Below are 23,067 nucleotides of genomic sequence, written 5' to 3' on the forward strand. Positions count from 1 at the left end.
CCTTCCAGCGGTGGATTCTTGACTTCCTGTGAGGCTGAGCTGCAGGAGCTGATGAAGCAGATCGACATTATGGTGGCTCACAAGAAATCTGAATGGGAAGGACAGACACAGGCTTTGGAAGCTTGCCTGAATGTTCGAGAGCAGGAACTTTCTTCTGCCAGGGCTGCTCTGCAGGAAAAACATAAGGAGGTACTGCCTCAGGTTCATAGTTTCCTGGTCAGTGTTGATCTGTGTTTTTTACATGTTACAAATACAAGATAAAGACTGAACCTGAATTTCAGAGTTTGACTTTGCATGGACGTGTGTTTCAGTTATTGTTTTGTCAGGTTTGATTTTTTTTCTTTTAAAGTTTAAATGCTAAGCCAAAACAAGGGGTTAACTTTAGCAAACTGTGCTAAGCGAAACAGGAGCCTGCCTCATAATTGGAAATCGGGAATAGAATTTACAAAGGAGCCTGTTGGAACAAGGTCTCTGATTCATAACTCGAAGTCAAGCGATCAACTCCCCAAGGGCGGGTAGAAGTCCACAGACTGAATTGTCAGAGTTTCTAGAGAGAACCCAGAGATGCTGAATCTGGATACACCAGTAATCGACAGCCCAGCAACGTGCAGTCGTTGGCAGAAGGACATTTGGTGGTGCAAACTACACCAAGATATTGCTGGGAGATTCTCCAAGGGCTATTTTATGCAGTTCAGGTTTTGTAACCTTTAATTAAAGGCCTGAGGGAAGCGCACTAACTTTCTGTATCAGTGGAGAAGTATCAGTAAATAAAGTTTTTGCATAGGATGTGGACCATAAACTTCCTCTTGTGCAAATGAACTGATGTATCTTTTCTTGGATCAGAGGAAACCAGCAGGAGTCTGGGTGGCTCTGTCTTAAGGTCTAGCCACACTGACTTTTTCCAGAAGTGTTTAAAATTTGTCCTTATAGCTGCTGTGTCCTATCTTCCAGCAGACTCTTTGCTACAAATTGTGTTTTGGCAGCCCTCTGAGGAAGTTGCTTTGACTTCTTGAGTTGAAAGCCAGCTGATAACTGCGCAAGCAGTTGGGTTTTCTGGGTGCCTGTACAACTGTGCTACAGCTGTTCTTACACCCTCAGAATTACCCAAGTACTGCTGTAGCTTTTAGTAACTTGGTGTGGAATCTAGTAAAATACAGAGAAATGTTACAGGCTGTAGCAACAGTGGGTTAAGAACTCTGTAGTTTCTTCTTAACATAGTCAGGTGCTTCTACTGGTCCACGTGGCAAGTTTTGGAATGAATGTCTTTGTAACAGAGTTATTAAATCTGGAGTCATGCCACAGGATTTTCATTTGCAAGAACTGTCATTTTTATTGTATAGGTTAGCATTGTTATTATTGTGTTTTCTCAAGTCACTTTTGAAGTACTTCTTACCTCCAAAAGCAAACATTGATTTCGAAACTGAACGGTAAACTATGTTTAAAGTCACTGCTGGAGTATATTCATGCTTTTGGTTTACTCGTATAAATTTTCTGTGATGAATTCTTTTAATTTGTTGGCTTGCTGTTCTTTGGGCCTGCAGTTAGAAAGGTGGCCACTTTGTGTTGTTGGTGGGGGAAAAAAAAGACAAAAATGAGTCACAGGAGTATTTGAATCAATATAAGGGTTTCAGGTGAGTTTCAAAGCCCCCTTTCTTCCTTTGTCTCCCTCATCTCCATGTATTATTTGGAATCTCTGCTTCAACTGAGTGATAATGACAAGGCCATCTTTTCCCTTGGTAGATAGGTTGAAATCATAATGCATGTTTATGAAGAATTTGATGAAAATTCCAGATAAAATGCCAGCCTTTTGACACAATCCAGAACTGTTATATTCATCCTCAAAAATGAAAGCCAGAAACTGGCTCAAAACCAGGGGCCAGAACAGAAACAGTTCAGGCCCCAGCCTACCAAAGATTTAGGCATAGGCTTAATCTGATTCATAGTGAGTGACCCCACTGAAACCTGCAGCTGTTTACAGAATTAGGATCTTTTAATTGTCATTTACCACTCCTACTATAATGTATATTTACAAAATGAAAACTAATCCCAGTACCTACTGACAATAAAGTCCACTTCTGTTGTCTTATTTGCTTTTTGACTCTGCATTCAGGTTGGTATGTTGCGTCACCAGGTTGAAGATGTGGAAAAAGCTAAACAGGACATGGTTAGGGAATATGAACAACAGCTGAAGAAATTTCAAGAGGAGGTGAGTTACAAAAAGAGAAGGTTGGTTTAGTTCCCAGTTGATATATGATCTGATAGGTGAAATACCTTGCGTCATTGCTTCTGTTTGAATGCCATGGTTTTAAAACTTGCCATTCTTTTAGTGTTTATGCTGTTACAAAAAAGAGCATTGGACATAGACAAAGTAATATTGTCATGCTTCATTAGGCTTGCTTTTTGCACTTTGGAGGAGCTTGGTGATGAACAGAACGTTGGAGTAGAAGTGTGTGGTACATGTATTGGTGCAGTTTTCACGTGTTAGACGTCTGCGTAAGTTTTCTGCAAGTTCACCTGTGCTCACCCATCCTAGTCACCACTGTGCTTGTTCTGAAGTTGCCATGGGTACAGGCAGCAGTTTGCTCCTTCAGCATTTCATGAAATTAAAAAAGGCTGGTGGTGTACCTGGCCTTGATCGTATGAGATCAAGACATGAGAGTAGTATGTAGTCTCATCTTCTTTTTGCCTCCATTGACTCTGATTTTGTTGGTAAGGATTTTGTTCTCTCAAGGCATATTAGTCTTAATACACTTAATAAAAACTAAGTATACTTAGAAAATTTTTTTGAAAATAATTCCAGAGCTTTCATCTCAAAAAGCTTCTTATTCACCGCAAGGTGGTACATGTGGAATGTCCTGCAGGTGGTATAACAGCATTCCATGTTTATGCCTTAACTCTTTGCCTGTCTCCACTTGCTTGTCAGTAGCAGAGAGTTAAATGGCGTGAACAGCTAGTAGAGCACTGACCTCTTTTCTCTGGAGGGTTGGGCCTAGTTTGTGCTCACTGTAAGCCATAAGGAAAATGAATTTGGTAGTCTCTCCTTTGATGACAGAAGGCATCTGTCATTTAAAACACCTTACTATTCAGTATGACTAACAGTCTTCATTCACTAGATGTTCCCACTGGCATTGTGGATAAGCTGCAAAGCAAAGCTGAGGTGCATTGGCAGATCTGCCTAAATTGCTAAGGCTAAAATACAGCGTGTGTGCTGTGGCCAAAATGATGGTGTGTTGGTGTTTGACCCACACAGTGTTAATGTAGATGACATTAAGCTCCAATATTCCGCAGTCTTCTGTTCTTAGTACTGTTTGGGGAAATTCTTTCTGTTTCAGTTTACCACCGTTACCAGTAAAATTACAGGTATGGTGTCTAACCCACTGAGATGGCTGAAAGAATAAACCTGTAATCTCCTGATTGGCAAAAGATGTTTGCATATTAACTCTAAGCCTGTACGTCTGCCCATTCCCCTTGAACGTGCCAAAGTACTTTGCTGATGCAGGGCTCTGGAGAACACTTTGTGACGAGTGCATGAGGTCTTGATCCAGATGTTTTTTCTTCTCGTGGTCCTTCTGTTCATCCATGGACTTAGCTTTCTCCATCAGTAAAACGGGATGATGACTTCTCAAATTCATGTGGCTATTTGGAAACTTTTTGTTTAATAGCTGAGTTAAGGGGACCTCATCAGATGGAAAATTCCATGCAAGTTGCAAGTGATTATTTGCACAGAGGGTCATTTAAATGTCAAGAGTTTTTTCCTCATTCCTGCTTCTGATATGACTTTAGCATTCTAGCAGTAGGCGTAGGAGTGATATTTTCTGTTGGCATTCTCCACTCATTGTGAAATACATAATGTATCGAAGCAGAAAATGACAGATGAAGTAGTGTTGATATTATGTATAATGGCAATTCTCAAATATTCCTTCTCCCACTAAGCGGAAGAGTTCCAGTTCCCACCTGAGCTTCACAAGTGTATTTTAATCACGTAAGAAACTGTACCCCCCACCTGGTGTGTGGTGTGGTGTGGCGTGCCCTTCTGAATGGGGAGATCAACCACAGGTACTGCCTGCTACTACTGTGGCTGGGAGCCACCTGTAGAGAGAGGGGTGCCATGCTCTTGCTGCGCTAACAGCTACATGTAAACCTCCAGCTTATCAATATTTCAGTCGTGTTTTAATAGTGGTAAGACAGAGGCCTAATTACAGCTGCTGATGTCACGACTTCAGTGGCATCTTGCTACTCTTCTACAACTCGGCATATTTTGCAATCCTGTTGGTATAATAGGCTCATTATAGAAATAGAAGTCTTAGCTTGCAAGCTGTGTGGCTTTGATTAGGGGAATTGTTTGCGTGAAGCCATTTTGTGTGCCTTCTTTCAAAGTGCTGTTTAATTCGTGCCTTGGGGCCTGGAACAAAGTTGTGTCTGTCACTGAATTCCTTGCAGTTGTCCAGGCTGAGAAGGAGCTATGAGAAGCTGCGAAAGAAACAACTACGAGAAACTAGGGAAGAGGTTAATAAGAGACAAGGAGAGGACCAGTTTGAAATGAGCCGACTGACCAGGAAGCTGGAGGTATATAGTGAAAAAGCAAATGCTAATCAGAGTTTGTATGTATTAACTGACGTTCTGGGCTTCACTGATGAAAGAATAGTCAACTAGGAAGCAGACTATGAAGCATGCTTAAAAAGTACTCTCCATCTACTCTCCAAGTGTAGCTCTTCTCAACCTCTTGTGTAATAAAGGCAATTTCCTGCTTTGGGGCCTCTGAGTACACAGCGTAAGCTGCTCTTCTTAGTCTCAGACTAAATAAAAGGAAGAGGGTGCTGGAAGGGTAATTAATTATGTGAATGGAATGAATTCCAGCGTGGTGAGGTTGTCATCTCACTTCTTTGAGGAGGAGGGAGCTACGTGTCAAACTTCTCAACCCTGTCTCATGGTTTAATCTTTCTGCTGTGCTGAGCTCAACCGCACTCAATTTTCTTGGACCGTACCCTGAAGATGTGGCTAACAAACACATCTGACTGATGTAGTGTCCAATTTCTGGAGCGGAGATTACCATTAGAATTCTGTAGTTTGCACTTGCCATCTTAGTGATTTCAGTAGCGGCATGATTTGGAAGCTAAAGACAGTCTAAATTGTTAAACCTCTGACAGCAAATTCATGAAACTAGCCATGAATCTGTTAGCACTTAACATTTGTAAACAGCAGTAATTGACACTGATGTTTTAACTCGGGAGGGAAAGAAACACAGCAAGCACAGTGTGCGAGGGGTTTTATACTGCTGAGTTGGTGCATCAAATGGCTGGCTAATGGTTTCCCTGCTGTGGGGAAAGGTGCATGAGGAGCTGGTGGAGGGAGAAAGCAAACATGGATATGAACTAGAAGGGGGCCTTGTCAACTGCATGGACGTACTGTTCCGAGCCACCCCTGCTGTCCTTGCAGGAGTTTCGTCAAAAATCACTTGACTGGGAGAAGCAGCGCTTGCTTTACCAGCAGCAGGTGGCATCGCTGGAAGCACAGAGGAAGGCTTTGGCTGAGCAGTCTGAGCTCATTCAGGTACAGTTAATGTGTGCTGAAAGTTTTTGTTTTGTTTGTGGCAGCAGGTGGGGGGGGAGGGAGGGCGGAAGAGGGAGAGACTAATGAAATCTCTCAGGCTTGAATCCAGTTTAGGTTGCCTTTGAAATGACTCCTAATGTCCCAGTGGAATAAGGTTTACTTGTGTAAGTGCTGTATGGAAAAACGTTCTGGACTCTGTCAACAGAGGTTAGATAAACCTCGTGCAGCTCTCCCTGCCACCCCTGCACCCCTCCAATTAGTAGAGAAGATAGTAGGATGAAGCTTTCCTAGGAGACCACAACATATGACACTTTAAAATAGCTGTTACATCATGTCATCTGGTTCAAAGCTGTGTACCTGCCAGTAGCTAAATATGTTCCTTGTAGGTCCAGCTCACAGGATGATGTTGGAAAACAGTCTTTCCCCTAGGCAGACACTTTTGCAAAGTACTGAAATAACAGCAGTTTTCAGTGTGCTCCCCCCTGCCTTTTTTTTTTTTTTAAAGTCTCTTAAAGGCAACAAGAGAGTTGTTGCCCCAGAGTAGTGGGGCTGCTGTTCCTGAAAAGCAAATCCTTCAGTGAGTTAGTGGTGCTGCAGCAGAGCAAGATGAATTGACCTAGAGCACAGCTGTGAAGTCACACTGACACAATCACAGCAGACACTGATAAGAAGCTCTTGCTGGGGGCTTTACACTTAATGGGCTCCTGAGTTGCTCTTGAGTGGAAGCTCCTGCAAGGAGGAAGCTTGTGATGACAGGATTGAAGCTGGCTCTGACAGGGGCTTTGTGAGAGGCTGACACTAGTAGATCTACAAATGCAGAGAGAGTCGTTGAGCAGAAGGTCTTGCTGCTCTGCTGTCTTTGTATCATTGATAGCTCAATTGTCTGAGAACAGATGTGTCCTTGGAGTGCGGGCTGGTATATTGGAGCGCAGAGGAGCTCTTCTTACTGTGCAGCAGAAAACCAGGAATTTAGGGAGATTTTTCCTAAAGCGGAGTAGATGACTTGGGTGCATAGGTACTGTGAACAGACTGCCTGAATCCTCAATTTCTTTGAAAAGCCCAGCATGAAGGCGCTAAATTTTTGCCTTGGATATTTCTATGCATTTTGTATGCTTGGTTGTTTTTCTGGCACAAGGTCAAGCTGAGATCTGTGGCCATGGAGTACTTCCCCTTTCTCTTCTTTCAGCTGGCTTCCCCTCATATCTTTCAGTGCAGCTTAGGGAAGCCTGGCATTCTTACCCAGCGCTGAGCACCTTCCCGTAACACCTGCAGCTTTTAAAGCCTTTGAACGGGTGAAACTTGCAATTCTGTGCTGTCCTGCAAGCTCTGGGGTTGGAAATAAGAGATAGCTTAAATGTTCTCTTAATGCAGAAATAAATATTCAGGTAGTCTGGTACTCTGGTTTCTTGGGTGGAGAAAGACTGTACTTTAAACCCTTGCCCCTCCTGATTACCTTTTCTGTCATGACTATTCAAATAATGAAAAGACTGTAATCAAAATTATACCATAGTCTCCCAAACGCACAGTTTCTATAGTTTTCTCAGTTATGAGGCATTATGTGTTCAGGCAATAAATCAAGGCGTCTGGTGTTTGGGAAGCTGGTGGGAATTGCTACTCTTAGAAATTGAGACTAAAGGACTACTCGAATGTTTTGTTTCAGCTTTTAAAAATTATAAGGTACTGTACTAAAAGGGAATACATGAAGTGAATATTCTTAGAAGCTTATATGAGAGCTGGCTTGTTAAATTTCCCCAGCTAGCTATGTGGAAAGAAATGCTATGAAATAAAGTATTGTGCCTATGAATAACAGAGCATGTATTGTTTCCCAGTCATATGTTCGTTATAACTTTTTTTGTCTGCTGTTAAAACAATGAAACATTCAAAGTAAGCGTTCTCACAAGCTGTTAGAACCAGGTATTTACTGCATAAAGCAAAACATAATTGACTCTTACGCCCGGTTCGGTTTTTGATCTGTTTGGTGGTTGTGTTTTTTTTCATTGTGCACCAAGGGCTGCTTTCTGTCCTGGTGTTGAATTAATGATTGGGTAACCTCTAGCTTGTGTATGGTATTTGCAAGGTATTTGCAAACCTTCTTACATGCTGCCATTTCTCCTGGTCTAGCCTTAGGTTAACGAGCAACAAAGAGTAGGCAGCTTTGTTCTTAGACAATTCATGCTCGGACAACTTGAGTGATTTGAGATCCTCTTTTCCCAGATTCTCTTTGAACCCCTTTTGAAATCAGAGTGCCCCCTCTTTTTATTTATTTTTTTATTTTATTCTGTTTGCCTTCAGAAGCTTTACCTGTCGTGTAACCCTGGAACAATACTTTCCCTAATTCCCTGAAAGGTAGTGTTGCTTACTTTGAGAATGTGACTTCTTACACAAAGAAATCAGTAGTTGTTTTGATACTGTGTTTTTTGTAATTTAGCTTTAACACTAACCAGTTGCTCTTAGCAGACTCAGCTTGCCAATCGGAAGCAGATTCTGGAGTCAGTGGAGCTGGCTAGCCGATCGGAAATCCAGCACTTAACCAGCAAGCTGGAGAGGGCCAATGATGCTATCTGTGCCAACGAGTTGGAGGTGGAGAGGCTTAACATGAGAGTGGACGACCTGACTGAAAACAATCGGATAATTCTGGAAGATCAGCAAAGAGTTCAAGAAGAATTAAGTCAATCCAAGAAAATGTTAGAGGTCAGTAGAGGAACTGTTAGGAAACTGAATATAAAGCAGGGCTTGTGAGAAGTAGCAGGAAGGCTCTTTGTCCCAGAGCTCCCATGTCTTTCTAGAGCTTCTGCGAAGTTCCTGATTGGCCTCGAAGCTGGCTTTGTACCCACGTGGTGCTCTGCAGTATTTCCATGGGTTCCTTAAAAATCTGATCAGCCTCTCATCGCCTTACAACAAACTGATTTGGTCCATCTTGCAACAGTCATTCCTTCTCCCTCCCATGCAGGTGCTGCAGGATGAGAAGATGGAACTTAGAGCCACCTTGCAGTCTCAGGAAGATTTCATTGACAGCTCCAAGATGCACCAGGAACAGTTACAGAAAGAGCTGGCCAGGGCGACTGAAACTCTTCGCACAAAAGAACTTCTCATCAGGTAGCATCTGTGCCTCACTGGTTCTTACACTTTTGAGTTCAGATCTATATTCTAGGTTCTGCTGCTGAGGATGGTAGAAGCATTTTCATACAGCTGGATCTGTATTGGTTGATACATGGGATAGTATGCTGTAGTTTCTCACAAGTGCTATGCTTCCTTGCAGCATTTGCCAAATTGCATTGCTTTTCAAATCAATTGATACTCAGTGAAGAGTGTGGAAGGAATCAGCTTTCTACTCAGCTAGGTTTCTGGAGGCAGCATAGGGCTTTTGAGATTTTCAGCTTTTTTTTTCCCCTGGTATTTTCAGTCAGGTGCTTTTCAGGATTTGATACTGTGCTTATTAATGTAGATGAAAGTTCTCACCGATTTAATGACGTCAGATTAGGGTCTTGGTAAAGTAACTACATGTGTGACAAAATCATCTTGGCCTTCCCCTTCTGCACTGGCAATGTGCAAAAGCTATAAGGTTCTGATGGCCATGTCCAAAGGTTTTGGCATACGTTACCTCACAGCCACACTGTTTCTTGCAGGCTGGATGTCTGCTAATGGCAGGGAGACTGTGTGGACCAGGGGGGCCAACATCAAAATAGGATGTAGCCTTTTTTAATCAGCCTGAACTCAGATATGGGGCTGTCATCCAGCTGGTGTGTATGCTTATTCACAGTGCACGCAGGTGTCACCTAGTGTTGGGTTTTGTGTGTATTTTTTTCAGAGGATTCCAAGAAACTGTTACGCTCTCTGTCTTGGTGAACTCAGACGTGACGTTTCTGTGCTGAAATTAAAGTTCATGTTGCTGCTTAGGGTCTTGGAAGAACGCTTGCAAGAGAAACAAGTGTCTTCTCCGGGGCTGGAGCTGGAGCATGTGCTACTGCAGCTGGATGTTGCCCAGAGGAAGGAACAGCACTTGCAGTCAGAAGTGACTCATCTTGAGAACAGGTAGCCCACTGCTTGCTTCCTCTGGATGTGCAATGAAACTTGGATAATAATATAATACCTAATATATTGTATTCATCAAGTTAACCAGGCCCACTGATTTTTGTAGGCTTATTTTGAATATCAAAGGGCTGAAGAAATCAAATGCTATTCATTTTGAAGTTTAATAGTGAGACTGTTTTGCTAATTGGTTGACTGCTTTTCACCACACACTGTGGGTGTTTTCAGCATTTTAGCTTGCTTAGGCTTAGCACCTTCATTGGTAATAGGCTAAGGAGTCTTTGTTAGTCAGCTGGTAAGAACCAGATCTAGACCTTACTGTGAATAAGAATTATAAACAAGTCTTCCTCTCTGAGTTTGTGGTTTTCAGACTAATGTTTGCATGGGAAGTTTGTAATCTTAGAATGGTAAAGAAACAAACAAGAAACAGCTATTATCTGTTAGATCAGCTTCCTGATCTCTTTTGAAATTATTTTGGTAAACAAAACCAAAGGATTGGTAAGGAACTTCTAGGTTGAGAGTCCAGTTTCGGTTATGACGGACATAGGAGACTGCCTGGAAGATCAAAGTTTCTCTGACCATGTCCTTCTCCTTGGGGTATTCTAATCTGTAGTTTTACGTTTGGCACCCAGCCTGGTATCTTCAAATGCAAGGTGTGTACAGCTGAGTGAAGAGCTGGATGAGCATATCAAAGAGCTGCAGTCAATGGAAGAACACCATGCTGAGTCAAAGGCGGAGATGAAAAAGGTAACGTCGCTTTGTTCCCGGAGAGTGGGAAAGGCGCTTGTGGAGTCAGCCGTTCCCGTGTGTGTCATGTGCCTCAGCAGAGACTGCCGTGCGCGGTTAGCAATGCTCCAAGTGGGACGAAAGGCCAGGAATGTTGTGGAGGCAGTGATATGCTGAAGGGTGAGGAGCAGATCTGACGAAGGAGGAGTTGAGAGGGTAGGTTTGCAGGTTTCTGTACATGGCTGCATGGTTTGCTTTGTGTCTGTTAGCCCTACCTCTACATCACACAGTACTCCTCTACAGCATGGAGATACCTGAATTAGTGCTGGAGGGGAATATATGCAGAGAAATTAAGGCCTGGAATCCGGAGTTTAAGCCTCAGACAGTCTCCGGCAGGATGAAGAACAGGGAAGGAATGGGTTTTGCTGTAATATGTTCTATCACACTTGAGACAGGGCTTTAAATGTGTTCCAGTCTGTAGGTGAATAAGGGAGTTTGTTTCAGGCTTGAGACCTAGACATGAACCAGGGTCTGGAAGAAACAGAGCAGTTCATCTGCCATGAGAACCTCACCCTAGTGCTCTGTGCACCCAAGGGAGGCAAGCCCTTCAGAAGGCTTGACTTTTAATAATGGTCTAGATGAGTTAGTGTGAGAGAATGGTTAGAGTAAAAACCTTATTGGACTTGAGTGAAAAACCTCACTTCTGTGAAATCTTTCATCCTTTATTCTGAATGTACAGAGGTGCAGATCTTGCCAGAGATGTGTGCTTGGTTACACATTTAAACAGCGACACAATAAATGAATCTCCTACAGGCTGCTGGGGAGGAAAGGGAGATTTATTATGGTTGTTTCTATTTTATATACTTGGGAGGCATTGAGGTGACATGGAGATAAATCACCACATATATAGTATTTACATGGCTAGGCAGAGATCATCTGGTTCAATTTTCTAAAATGCTTGTAATTCTCAGAAAAATCCTGGAGGTTTGTGTGGTTAATATTCCTGGCTAATGGAATGGAATACTAGGGAAGAAATTATGCTATGTTGTTACTCTGTTATGTCACTGAATAAATATATGGTGTGCCTACCAGAATATTGTGTGTAATTCAGGTCTGCCACCTCAAAAAAGATTGAATAAAACAAGATAAGGTATGGAAAAAGATGACCCAAAAGGATGGAGTGTTTTTTATACAAGGAACAGCTGAATGGAATAGGACTTACCAAACTGGAAAAGAGATAAATGAGATTGAAGGTACTAAAAATAAAATCATGCCTATCACGTGGAAAGTAAATAGGGAATGATTAGTCTCTCATAATGCAGGGACTAGTGGTCATCAAATGGACTTATGAAAACAAAGAGGTATATTTTTACCCTGTGCATAGCTAGCCTGTGGAAGTTTGCCATGGGTAGCTTTAGTTGCTACAAGCTAATACCAATTCAGAAGACTTAGGACAAATTAGTGGAAGAAAAGTCTGGCTGGAGCTATTTCAAGATACCGTCTTTGCCTCAGGAGTGGCAAATTGCAAGGTTATGTTAATGAAAGTGTTACTGTGCTTGCCCGGTGACGGTAGACCCTTGAGTATCTGTTGTTGGCAATGGAGGTATAATGGTGAGCTAAAGAGACCATGATTTGATCAATTATGGGTCTTCTCGAGTACTCCACAGCATACCTTATGTCTTGTCCCCGTTGGCAGTTTATGGTGTGAAAAAGGATTGGCATGAAGTGGTTTTCAATCAAGGAGGACAAGCATGCACAGAGGATTTGTTACATAGAGCTTTTTGTTTTCCAGTACTTAGATTTCACGTTACCATGTGCAATACTTTTGATTTTTTTGCTGAAACATCTTTTAAAAGCTCGTGGGTGGTGTGTGCATATCTTCCTCCAGCTGAAAGAGCAGCTCTCTCAAGCTGAACAAACTCACAGCAGTGAGCTAGAAGGGATGAAAAGGGAAATCTCCAGGTTGACACAAGAGTTACACCAGCGGGACATCACAATTGCGTCTGCGAGTGGCTCCACATCAGACCTAGAACAACGGCTGAGAACAGAGATTGAAAGAGCAGAGAGGAAAGCGGTGGAACACAGGGTAAAAAAGGCAGAAGTCTCTTACGCTGTCTCTTTAAGGGATCTGAAGGCTTGGAATACCATCCTAGTTTTTAGCTATGTTAATAGTTTCCTTCTGTCTTCAGCCTTTGAGCAAAGACTTTGAGACCCTTCTGATGAAATCTTCTAATTTGTGGTGTTCGCTGAATCTGTCTTGCTTCTTCTTTTCAAACCTGTAACTGGCAGCCACACAGAATTGTTTGAGATCACTCATGTTAACTAGGCCTGGATGATGACATCCTTGAAAACTAAAGTAAATGACTGCCCGTGGTTATTTGTATGGTCTTCTCTATAGGGTCCCTGCAGAACTAACAGCTCAAACCTTGCTTTGTATTCACACTGGAATTGAGGGTGGAAAATGCCTGTAGGATGTTGTGGGCATGTGTTGTGTTCTTTTTTCGGAGCTTGTCGTTTGCCTCTGTCTCCTCAGGTAATTCTGGTCCAGCTGGAAACCTTGAGGCTGGAAAACCGTCATCTCTCGGAGATGCTGGAAAAAACAGAGTGCGGTGCGCTAGAGGTATGCATTAGGGAATGGAGATGGGAAGGGGCTAGCGTTGTGTGTCCCCTACTTGAGAACAGTAATAGTCTTTGCCCAGGCCTCTCAAAATGCTTGGTGGAGTTCAGTGAGCTTAAAACCCAAGCAAAAGGGGCGACCTGTGAGGAAATAAGACCCAGAAATGCTGAGCATCTTGTTCAGAGTGGTGAGGAGCACTGCAGAAACAGAGCCCTCATCTCAGTTTCTTCTGCATGGGGTCTGGCCCATGGTTTTTAGTACATTTTGTTACCTTTCCATTTTATGCCAGTTTACCTGAAACCTCTGATTCTAAATCTCTGATGTCCTTTTGGCATGTCTTCGAGCTGTAACTGCACTGGTCCTTGCAGTTTCTGGTGCAAGGAGCCAGGGCTGTCCCTTGCAGTCCAGAGGCAGGTTGCAGCCTGGCAATATGGGCTTGGACGCCTTGGGATGATGCGCTGGGAAGGGGCATTGTGGTGGGCTCCTGCTGTGTGGCACGGTGAGAGCAGCTCGTCCAGAGGGGAGAAGGGGAGCCTGCATGGAAGAGGTGCAGTCTTGGCAAGAATAATACCTTGAAGGTAGTTGGTTTTAGTGCCTGTGTGAAGGAAGAAATGGCTAGTTTGCAAGTTCTGCCTCACACAAACCAGAATGGATGCCTCACAGGGGGCAAGGACTGGATTCAGACAGCTGGAAACCTAATGGGAATATATCATCACAGAGCTTTAGGTGTGTCAGAGGTGTGGGAAGGAAATACTCAGCCCTTAATATTAGTTTGGGGTGATTGTCAAATGTGCCAAGTTCTTGGGGAAGTGTTGAACAGAAGCTTGTGGCTGGTGAGATGGAGGAAAAAAAAAGCTTTTTGGAGGGCTGATTTGAAACTGAAATGATCTAAGGCCCCTTACTTTCTGCTTGAAGTGCCTGGTGGGCTTTTGCTGGCCTGACTTACTAAAAACTTGATAGCAAAGTGCAAATCAAGTAACCTGGTTTTTGGTGTTTGTTTTTTTTTTTTTTTATATAATTTTTTATTTTAAAAAACCCAAACCACAGCCCCATGACACAGGAGCTACTGATCTTGGCCAGGTTCTTCTACTGCACATTTGGAAAGTCCTTAAATACAGCAGTGATGAGAATGAATTAAGCATCTACATTTAATAGAGTTGGCAAAAAAGAAAGTGGGAATGTCACAGGAGTAGAAACAATGGAAATTATATCCACCTGGCCTAGCAAGGAGAAGATGGGGAGAAGCAAGTTGTTCAGAGTTTCAAAAATAAAATAATTTGCTTCTACCAGTGAAAGTTTCTGAAGGGCTGTGGGTCATCCCAGGTGGGGAGGCGTATGCACAGCCTTTCGTAATTATTACCATAGGCCTTTGCTAATTTGAGTGGGGGGATCTAGAAGTGTGCTTGCAGACAGCTTTCCTGGTAGATCACATGGAAGGTAGTTTCTTGCTAGGCGTGGTTCCTTCTCATCAACAACTAAGCTGCCGGACTATGTTTCTTCACACCCGTAAGAAGTATCTGGCAGAGCCTGCTACTCCAATACCTGGAGAGTTGCTCGGACTGAGTTTACTGGGGTGCCCCCCGAGTGTTCCCAGCTTTGGCTGAGAGGCTTGCATCTTAGCTAAGTGAGGGAATCCTAGAATATACAGCTGGAGGAGAACTCCATGTAGTCCTCATTATCCCAAGGCCAGAGGCAGATACGTCTGAACTATTCCTACTCTATATTTTCCTGTTTTCAAAAGCATGAGTGGTGAGAGAGACTCCCTTTCCTAGGCAGATCAGCACAGCTTGGCAGGATGCAGACATAATAAGGCATATATAATTCGTTTGCTCTTATGAAAGCCTTGAAAATTTTGCCAGTCAAAATTGGATTAGAGAGTATGTCTTAAGGAATCGCTTGCCGGCCTTTTCTCTGGATTTGACTACGGTGTCTTGCAAATCAGAAGTTTTGACTTCAGCCCTTCTCTCTCTGTTAGGGAAAAGATGTCACCTTAAGAGCACTCAGTGACTATGCTGTTGAACTAAATAAATTAAAATCTGAGAACCAGCAACTGCAGAAGGATCTAGCAGAGGCCAGAGCAAAACTGGAGCTCACTCGGCAGGTCTGCCAGGATAAACCTGAGGGCACTGCTCAGCAGATGCAGGACGAAGAGCCTGAGGCCAGGGATGTGCAGCACAGGTGAGCGTTGCATGACCCCAAGGATGCTGCTTCCTTATTACGAAGGAGAACAGAAGGCGTGGGGATGCGTGGGTTTTTAATGACATGCTTTATGTATAGTATCTATCTCCAGCATATAGCACGTATGGGAGAACACAAAGGACTGTTTTGGAATCTGCCTTTACGCTTTTAGTAGTGCAATAGCTTTTAGTCCCAGCTGGTTTGTGTTCTGCAAAGCCAGCTAGTATTTGACTGTCTTTTGACTGCCTTTGCCATTTTCTTTGCTTGAGAAGCAGTATGTGCTCTTTTTGGTGAAGGGGTTCAACTTGGCCCAGGTGGCTGTGCCCCTTTTGCAGTACTAGGATGTGCACTGTAGTTTTTGGTATCTACAATAACAGGAAAGAGAGAGAGAATTCCCTAGAGACTGGATGTGCGTCTGGAAGTCCTATAGAAACAAGAGCTGGTTTGGATTGCCAGGGCTATTAGTAACCTGTATGTTCGTTGTTACCTCTGTGCAAGTTTTTTGCTAAAGTTCAGCTGCTAAGAGGCAAACTGTCAAACAGTTATGTGTTCAAACCTGCCTTCCAGGACAACTCGGGAAGCACAGCACAAACATGGTGAACAAGCAGAGAGAATACATCACGAGCCTGATGGGACTGTTCAGCACCGTAAAGGGGAGCCCCAGAGATGGGGGGCTGCTGAAGTAGGAACGGTGACCCCTGAGGAGGGTAAGCTGCCCACCCAGACCAGCAGGAAGGACTGCGTGGAGTCACTTGCTTCGGGCACCTTGCTGGGAACGGATACTTCACTCCATGTACTGGATGGAAACAAAGATTTTGCAGATGAAGCATCGAAGCAGTCCATCTCAAATGATCAGAGGGAATATGTGCCTTTGGTAAGCAGCTGTATAGAAGCTGGTTGCTCTTCAACAGTTGAGGGTATAGCTGGGTTCTCAACTGGCAAAAGGAGCTAGATTTTTGAATGTATGGTCTGGCCGCATGGATTGTTCAGGCATATATTTCCTCCATGTTAAACAAGGAGGAAAACCCGCTGCTGGGTGGTTAATACTTGGGCAACGGGAGCCATGTGGTTATTCGTCAGAACTCTCTGAGGAAGGGCTTTGTATTGGGCTTAACTGATAAGCTAATTCCAGAAGCTCCTGATTCTCTCCTTAGCGGTGCTGAACATCAGTGTGTACCATGAACTGCTTCTGTCATGTCAGAATTCTGCTTCAGCTTTTGCCTTGGGTCTGTAGTAGAGCCTCAGAGAGGATGTAGAGTGCTGAGTATTTCAGCGTACAGGTTCTGGGTGAATACGAAAGCTTGAAATCGATGCTTCTCTGCACAAGGGGAGGCTATTATTTTTCCCAGTTGCTGATCATATTTTCTTAGAAGGGAGCAGTGTTGACACCTTCTCTGTCCTTTTACCTCAGCTCAGTTGCTGGAGCACTTGCCCAAGATACAGGAAATTTGGACAGGATCGCTTCTTGCTTGTGGTATTTAAGTCCATATATCCCAGTACCCACTATGATGACCAGGCTGTAGACTGACTGAGCAGGGAGGGGAATGGAAGAGGGACAGTGAGAGTAATTGTCATACGCTGGGTCAGATGGGGCTGTAGTAGTTCAGGGAGCGGAGAATCCTGGATGCTGATCCTTGTTCCAGACATGTTGCCACTAGCAGTCTTTGGAGTGTTTTCTCCTCTGTATGTTGTTAGCAGTGCCAATAGCTCTGGGCTCCCCACAAAATAAAAATAGAAGTGTCTCTAAGGCTGATGCACAGATAAGCAGAGGCTTGTCAGGTTTGTAGATCTTGATGAGGTTTACTACCAAGAATAGGTCTTGATTGTTTCAAGACTAAAGTAGCTCATGGGCATGTCCAGAGAACAAATGTCGTTAGCTTAGGGAACGGTAATTTGATGTGGAAACTGTTCAGACTGCAGGATTGGAACTCAAGTGTGAACAGTTCTACTTCAGGGTCTGAGAAGCTCTAGGGCTTGATGTTTAGTAGAAGAGAATGTGGTGCTTTTTATTCTGGAAGGTAGAAATAAGGTTTCTGAGGAAATGCAAATACTTCTCCTGGTGTTGACTGAGTCTCCCTGCTCATGGTCAGGCTCCAGTGTCTTTAAATCAATTCCTTTAACATTAAGAGGGGAGAATTCGCATCAGTAGGCAATAGTGGGGTGTGAGATATTTGCTTGTTATCTGCAGCCTTTTTTTCTGCTACCTTTTGTTCCTAGCTGCTGATAAAAGACCAGAAAACCATGAGACTCCAGGATTTGGAAATAACCAGTTACATTCTCTTGCCAAGACACTGAGGCAAATTTTCTGTAATGGAAAGCAGCCCCTTAGTAACTTTGTAATTCACCTGCCAGCTCCTTGTGCAGGAAGCTTCTCTTCATCAACTCATATATTAAGCCTAGTTTACAATGTTATTTTAGTAAGTTAAGAACTTGTGGGTAAGTGATGTGAATACCAGGGATAGTTCTTCACTGTAAAGGAAAATATCTGGGGTAGTTTATTGATCGTAGCTAGCTGAACTGAGGTGTGGTGGGAGCTGTGTTGGGGTTTGGTCTGTACTTCCCCTGTGAGATTGTAGTAAGAACCCATTATTTCAGGGAAGCAGAGGACGTATATAAAAGAAAGCAGAGATATCCCCAGTGCTGGTCCAGTCTGGCTGTTCTTTCCCTTCCCTGGAACCCATATTCTGAGGTGATATTGCTCAAGGAGATTTTTTTTTTTTTCTTTTTTTAATGGAGACAAGGAGCAAGATGTAGGACTTAAGTGTGAGGCAGGACTAACATATTCAGGACAAAACCCTTTTTTTTTTTTTTTTTTTTTTTTGTAGTGACCTTCTCTAGAGTTATGCTATGATTGCACATGCCATGTTATTCCCTCTCATTTGAAGTGGAAAGGCTGGTAATTGAAGTGAACCTCCAGTTCCCCCAAGTAAACGGTCAATTCCTATTGATACCTCTGGGGTCAGGGTGCCACCTGTGAAGTCCAACAGTTATGTAGGCATGTGCAGAGCTTGTTTCTGTTCAGCTCTAGTCCCCCAGTGCTTTAGAGAGAGGAACTACTGGGATGGAAAAGTTATGTGTGTTGAGGTCCTGATTTTACTCCCTGCAGTTTTGGCAACGGCTTGGGAGGCTTTCACTGGTGGTTGGAGGCTGTTGGGAGGGACGTTTACCTGTGATACAGGCATGAGAACAGAGTGCTTAGTCTGTCTGGTAAGATAGAAATGACGCATGAGCCCTTCAGAAGCGTATTTAGTTGCGTGGTTTTGGATCAGTAGTGTTTCTGGCTGGAACTCGGAATGAAGAAGTACCTGATATCTCTTTGTTTCCCTTTAGTGTCCCCTGCCTACAGCTTCCGTTGGATTGATAGCTGCAAGATACCTGGAAGAGGAAGAACTGAGATCCCATCGCATCCTGGAGTGCCTAAATGCTCACATTGAGGAACTGAAAAAAGAGAGTGAAAAGATAGTGAGACAATTTGGACATCAAGAGTAATGTTTCTTACTGAATTTGAATGCTGGTTTACTGCCATGGTTCCAAACTGGGGAGGTGCCTATAAACCAGTTGCCATTGGAGCTTGAGTGAGAGGCTGCATCTCCCACTTTTGAGCTGAATCAGCAGAATGGATATTGAGGAAAGGAAACTCTTCTCTAACATGTTTGATCTGAGGGAGGGCATTACACCACAAACACTTCAGTCAGCTTGCTGTAGGTCAGAAAGCTGCATCAGAGGTATGTGTTTGTGCACTCACAAAGAGATTACGGTGTTTTTTAAAGCAAACCATTTGCTAATTTTAATGTAAAGTATTTTATGTATATTTTATACATGTAAAAGCACTGAAATAAAACAAAATGGAAAAACACCTCTTTTCTTGTTTATACAAATATATGGAGTAACTCTCTTGTGGCTTATCTTGCCTTCTCATCAGGAGCTTTGATCGACACCTTTTCCATCCTTTCCCTCCCAGAGTAGCTATGTTCAAGGAACAAGGAATATAATTCGTCTTTCCTTTAGGCTACCTGTATTTTCTCCAGTTAATTTTCCCTTAGTGGAATTTCTTAATGTTTCCTGGTTCTTGTAACTTCTGCCCTTTACTGTTTGTGTAGCATCCAGCGTCTTTATCTTGCGTTGCACGTTGCTTGAAGTACTGCAAAACAGCTGAGAAATAAATAGCTGAATTCTGATTGTGGTCACAGCTATCATAAAGAAAGGAGAGTAGCTGGAACTGGAAATGAAATTGTATGGGAGGAGAACCCACAAACAAGTGAGATTCATCTGTATGGCAGACGTAACTGCAGCTGCTGTGTAAGCTGGTGTCAGCCTGTTTTGAATCTAGGCAGATGAACTGTCCAGGCAAGATGAACTGCTGCATTAAAATACATCTGTGACCCGTTTTGAGGAATATATTCAGTCCTTCCTCAGGGAAAGTAAGTTGTTAATGGGTGAACAGAACCTGTTTCCTATGGACTTGCCTTTCTTCCAGGGGGATTCTGCGGCTCCTCTGTACAACCTCTGTACAGGCGAACCTGGGGACAGAGACCTGTCCTGCTCTGTAGGTTTCCCATTCCTCTCCGTCAGCTTCGCCTTGTGCTAGAGCAGCTTAAGGCTGTCAAGAAACAAGTTCAAAAGCAACACACGCATGTAAAAACCGACCGTCAGATTAGGCAGATGAGTTCAGCAAAGGTGATGCCTGTCTGCAGCCTCTTTGTCATGCCATAAAATGGGACTGCACTTGGTCAAGCAATTCTGCCTTCCGGAGTTGAAAAAACATTTGAATCAACAAGTTCTTTCATTTTGGCTTTCTTCTGGAGTTCTTTGAACAAGGATAAAACCTTCAAATCCATTCTGGACTCTCGTTGTGCAGCCTTTGTAACGAGGTGCTTAACTGCCCACAACTGGGGATTAGACTGTGGTTGTGCATTTTGCATGTAGTCAGCATTGGCCTCGGTTCCTGTTCAGAGCTGTCCACGGGCAAGTGTTTTTGGAACACCCACCTTAACTATCCACATCTCAGGTAAGGACTTGTTGATCATGCGGCATTTTGACCAGAACTGAAGGGCTACATAGAACAAAACTATTGTTTCCCCTTCCTGCATGAACCTGTAGATCCACGGAGTATGTGGTATGCCAGAACTCCTAGGCATTCCTCATGTCCTTCAGTTGGGACAGCAATACTGGTTTTTAAATGATGCCTTACAAACCATTTTATATTTCCTGAAGATTTGTTGAGCAAGCTACATGATGCACTAAGTGTTTTCAGAAGTTTAGAAGACACTTTGGCTCATTACCGATGTTTGCTTCCATATCCCTTTCCTTTAGAGCTATTCGGCAGTTCGTGTTGGCAGAAGTGAAGAGCAGAACTGAAGATGATCCATTTGTTTAATTAGCAGCTATAATCCTACAGTATTTATCAATTTCTAATACATGTAATACAGCTTCCTTCAGGGAGCAGGCTGTAAAAATTTGATCTAAAGTGATCTAAAGAGTAAAATTTGCGACAGGGGAACCGCCGAATGACTTCTCTGCGCTGGCGTATGTGCTCTGTGGTTCCCATCTTCTTTCTTCGCACATACACCGTGCCATGGACTCTCCTGTGGCCGCTGTTCCTGGAGCTGCTGCGCACGGACAACAGGAGAGGAGGACGGAGGTTGAGCAAGGCACTACGAGGAGTTGAACAGTTTCCTGCTCTTGCTGCACTCCTTGTTTTCAAGCGTGTGCCTTTCTCGCGGCCAACATGGAAATAGCCGAGCGTCTGGTTGTGTGCTAACCCAATTTGTTCCATGGGTGAGGAAGCCAACTTGTGAGTAGACGGAAGTGCAGAGCTACCCTTGCCAGAGATAAAAACTTGTTCTACACATACCTAATTTCCCTTCACTGAGGAACAAGGTGTTTGCAAAACCGAGTGTTCTGAATTCATGGTGCTAAGTAATTGTGCCTCTCGGTGGCGTAGGGATTACAAAAAGCATTCAGCCCTAAGGCCTGCCAAGGGAGAACTCTGAAATGGGGGAGCTGGTAGTCCCGAGATAACCGAGAGGTGTTCTCCTGGTGTTAGAGTCTTGGCTGCACTGAAGAATGTGCATTTTTTTATGAGGGGGAGGAGAAAAAGACTTGTTTATCCTGGAGGGAGATGTCACAGCAAGTACAGACTTCTGAGGTGCTTTTATCTGGGGCTGCAGGGTTTCTCAGGCATTCTTTGCAGTGTCAAGCATCCCTTGGAATAATCACCTGGCCCTGGCAGCTTTATAATTAATGAAGCTGGAGACGGTGGGGTTTTTTTTTTTTTTTTGTGCCTTTGAACTCATGCCTTCGATAGCAGCAAAGAACATCTTATGCACTTGCAGGCCTGAGCCGTATGTTTGTTTTCTGTTTGAAACAAAAAATGTGGAATTTTATTTGCAGCACTTCTGTTTGTAGCAGCCTAGCATCTCGAAAGTGGGAAGCTGTCGCAGGCTCTGCCTGTCTTTAGTGTGCTACGGATGTTTTTTCGTGGGTGTGACAGCGCTTCGAGTCCCTCTTTACTTGGAGGGGTTAAATGAGTGTGTTTGTGCCTGTACACACGTCTGGTGCCTGCGTTTTGCAGGGTTGCGCAGGGGGAGGAGGGAATGCTCCCCGAGACCTCGCTAGGTAGGGAGCAATAGTGTATAAACTGTCCTCTCTACTCCCTTGGGATAATTTATTTTTTTCCAGCCTGCGGTCTTGAGACAGAGATAGAGCATGTGGGGTTAGAGAGAGGCCTTCTGATGCGGCGAGGAGCAGGGACCGCATTCGTACTCGCGTGGCCCTGCGGAGAGAGGCTTTACCGTGGCTACCAGCTACTCGTGCCCGTTCGTGTACGTGTAAGTGAACATCCAGTATTTGGTTGCATGAAGGCTGTATGTAGTTTGGTACCCTTGGACCCGTGACGTGGAAAAAAGGTAGTTTTCTTCAGTTCCTAAGCTCTCTGGAATGCCTCCTTATCCTCCCATTGTAAGAAGTGACGTATTTGACTGGATCAGCTTGACCTGTAAAATTAAAGCTACTGAAATGCGTCCTCCTTGATCTGAAAAATGGGATCTAAGGAAAAAAAAATTCTTCTGCTAGGCACCGAAATAAACCAGGGCTGTTTGTGCTTAGACAAGGCTGGCTTTAGCCTTCAAGGTCCTTAGGCAATCAAAAAATCCCCGAGCCTTTTTTGCATCTCCTCTGTGCAGTTCGGTATGTGTTGCTGCCCAGGGGACGGATGCCTGCTGGGCTACAAGGCTTGTTAGTGCTCCCGCCGGGAGGAGCTGCTGCCACCAGTTTTTGAGGGCAAAGACACTTAGCTGTTTGGGGGAGGACTTACAACCCACTTTTATGTGACGCATTGCAGCCTCCTTGTCTCCACGTACAAAAAGACCCCAAAGCATCGCTCTACTCCTGGAGTAAGCTTTGTTAGCGTACACGTAACGTTTATACTTGCAGCTCGTGGCTGCAGTAGCCTGCATCCTCACTGAGAGCTCTGCTACTTGAACAGGGCTCCAGGTACCTCTGCACTCACTGAACTTGATTAAAATTGGGACCCAAGCCTGGTTGCTGGGGTAGAGGGAGTAACGTAGGAGGGATCGGAGGCAGCGAGCATGCTGCAGATGGGCAGCCCTTTGCTATCGTGCGTAACTTCTGCCACCCAGTCGCTGAGGAGGAATAACCCGCGTGGTTTGTGTGGAAAATACAGCAGCTTTGCAAAGAGGAATTCATATCCTTTGGTCAATGAGATAGAATCCAAAAACATAACAGATTTATTTTAAATTCAAGCTCAAACATACCATCTCTCAGGTCACGCTAACACTTAACAGAGATCTGAGTCTTTTACGAAAATGTTGCTTGATCTTATGACGTGTATTTGTGGTAGGATTCACTAGAAGACCACCTCTGCCTTGAGAATGAATGTAGGGGTTTTCCAAAAGCACAGCACCAAACATTTTTTTACATGATGATAATGTCACTCAGCCTGCTCT

The 23,067-nt window shown here is 43.8% G+C and overlaps 1 protein-coding gene across 1 annotated transcript in view; it reads left to right on the plus strand.

The window, feature by feature from the left end:
* CEP63 (centrosomal protein 63kDa) overlaps positions 1 to 18,589 on the plus strand; it is a 20,384-nt gene extending 1,795 nt beyond the window's left edge. Inside the window, exons 2-14 of the mRNA XM_010284061.1 lie at positions 9 to 189; positions 2,111 to 2,206; positions 4,441 to 4,566; positions 5,437 to 5,550; positions 8,008 to 8,241; positions 8,501 to 8,646; positions 9,448 to 9,582; positions 10,212 to 10,326; positions 12,194 to 12,391; positions 12,839 to 12,925; positions 14,898 to 15,100; positions 15,668 to 15,974; positions 18,431 to 18,589. Coding sequence (XP_010282363.1) covers positions 9 to 189; positions 2,111 to 2,206; positions 4,441 to 4,566; positions 5,437 to 5,550; positions 8,008 to 8,241; positions 8,501 to 8,646; positions 9,448 to 9,582; positions 10,212 to 10,326; positions 12,194 to 12,391; positions 12,839 to 12,925; positions 14,898 to 15,100; positions 15,668 to 15,974; positions 18,431 to 18,589 — 2,101 coding nt within the window. The remainder of the gene's footprint in view (positions 1 to 8; positions 190 to 2,110; positions 2,207 to 4,440; positions 4,567 to 5,436; positions 5,551 to 8,007; positions 8,242 to 8,500; positions 8,647 to 9,447; positions 9,583 to 10,211; positions 10,327 to 12,193; positions 12,392 to 12,838; positions 12,926 to 14,897; positions 15,101 to 15,667; positions 15,975 to 18,430) is intronic.
* Positions 18,590 to 23,067: the final 4,478 nt, after the last annotated feature.

The sequence above is a fragment of the Phaethon lepturus genome, unplaced genomic scaffold (assembly GCF_000687285.1).
Source record: "Phaethon lepturus isolate BGI_N335 unplaced genomic scaffold, ASM68728v1 scaffold14193, whole genome shotgun sequence".
Lineage (NCBI taxonomy): Eukaryota > Metazoa > Chordata > Aves > Phaethontiformes > Phaethontidae > Phaethon > Phaethon lepturus.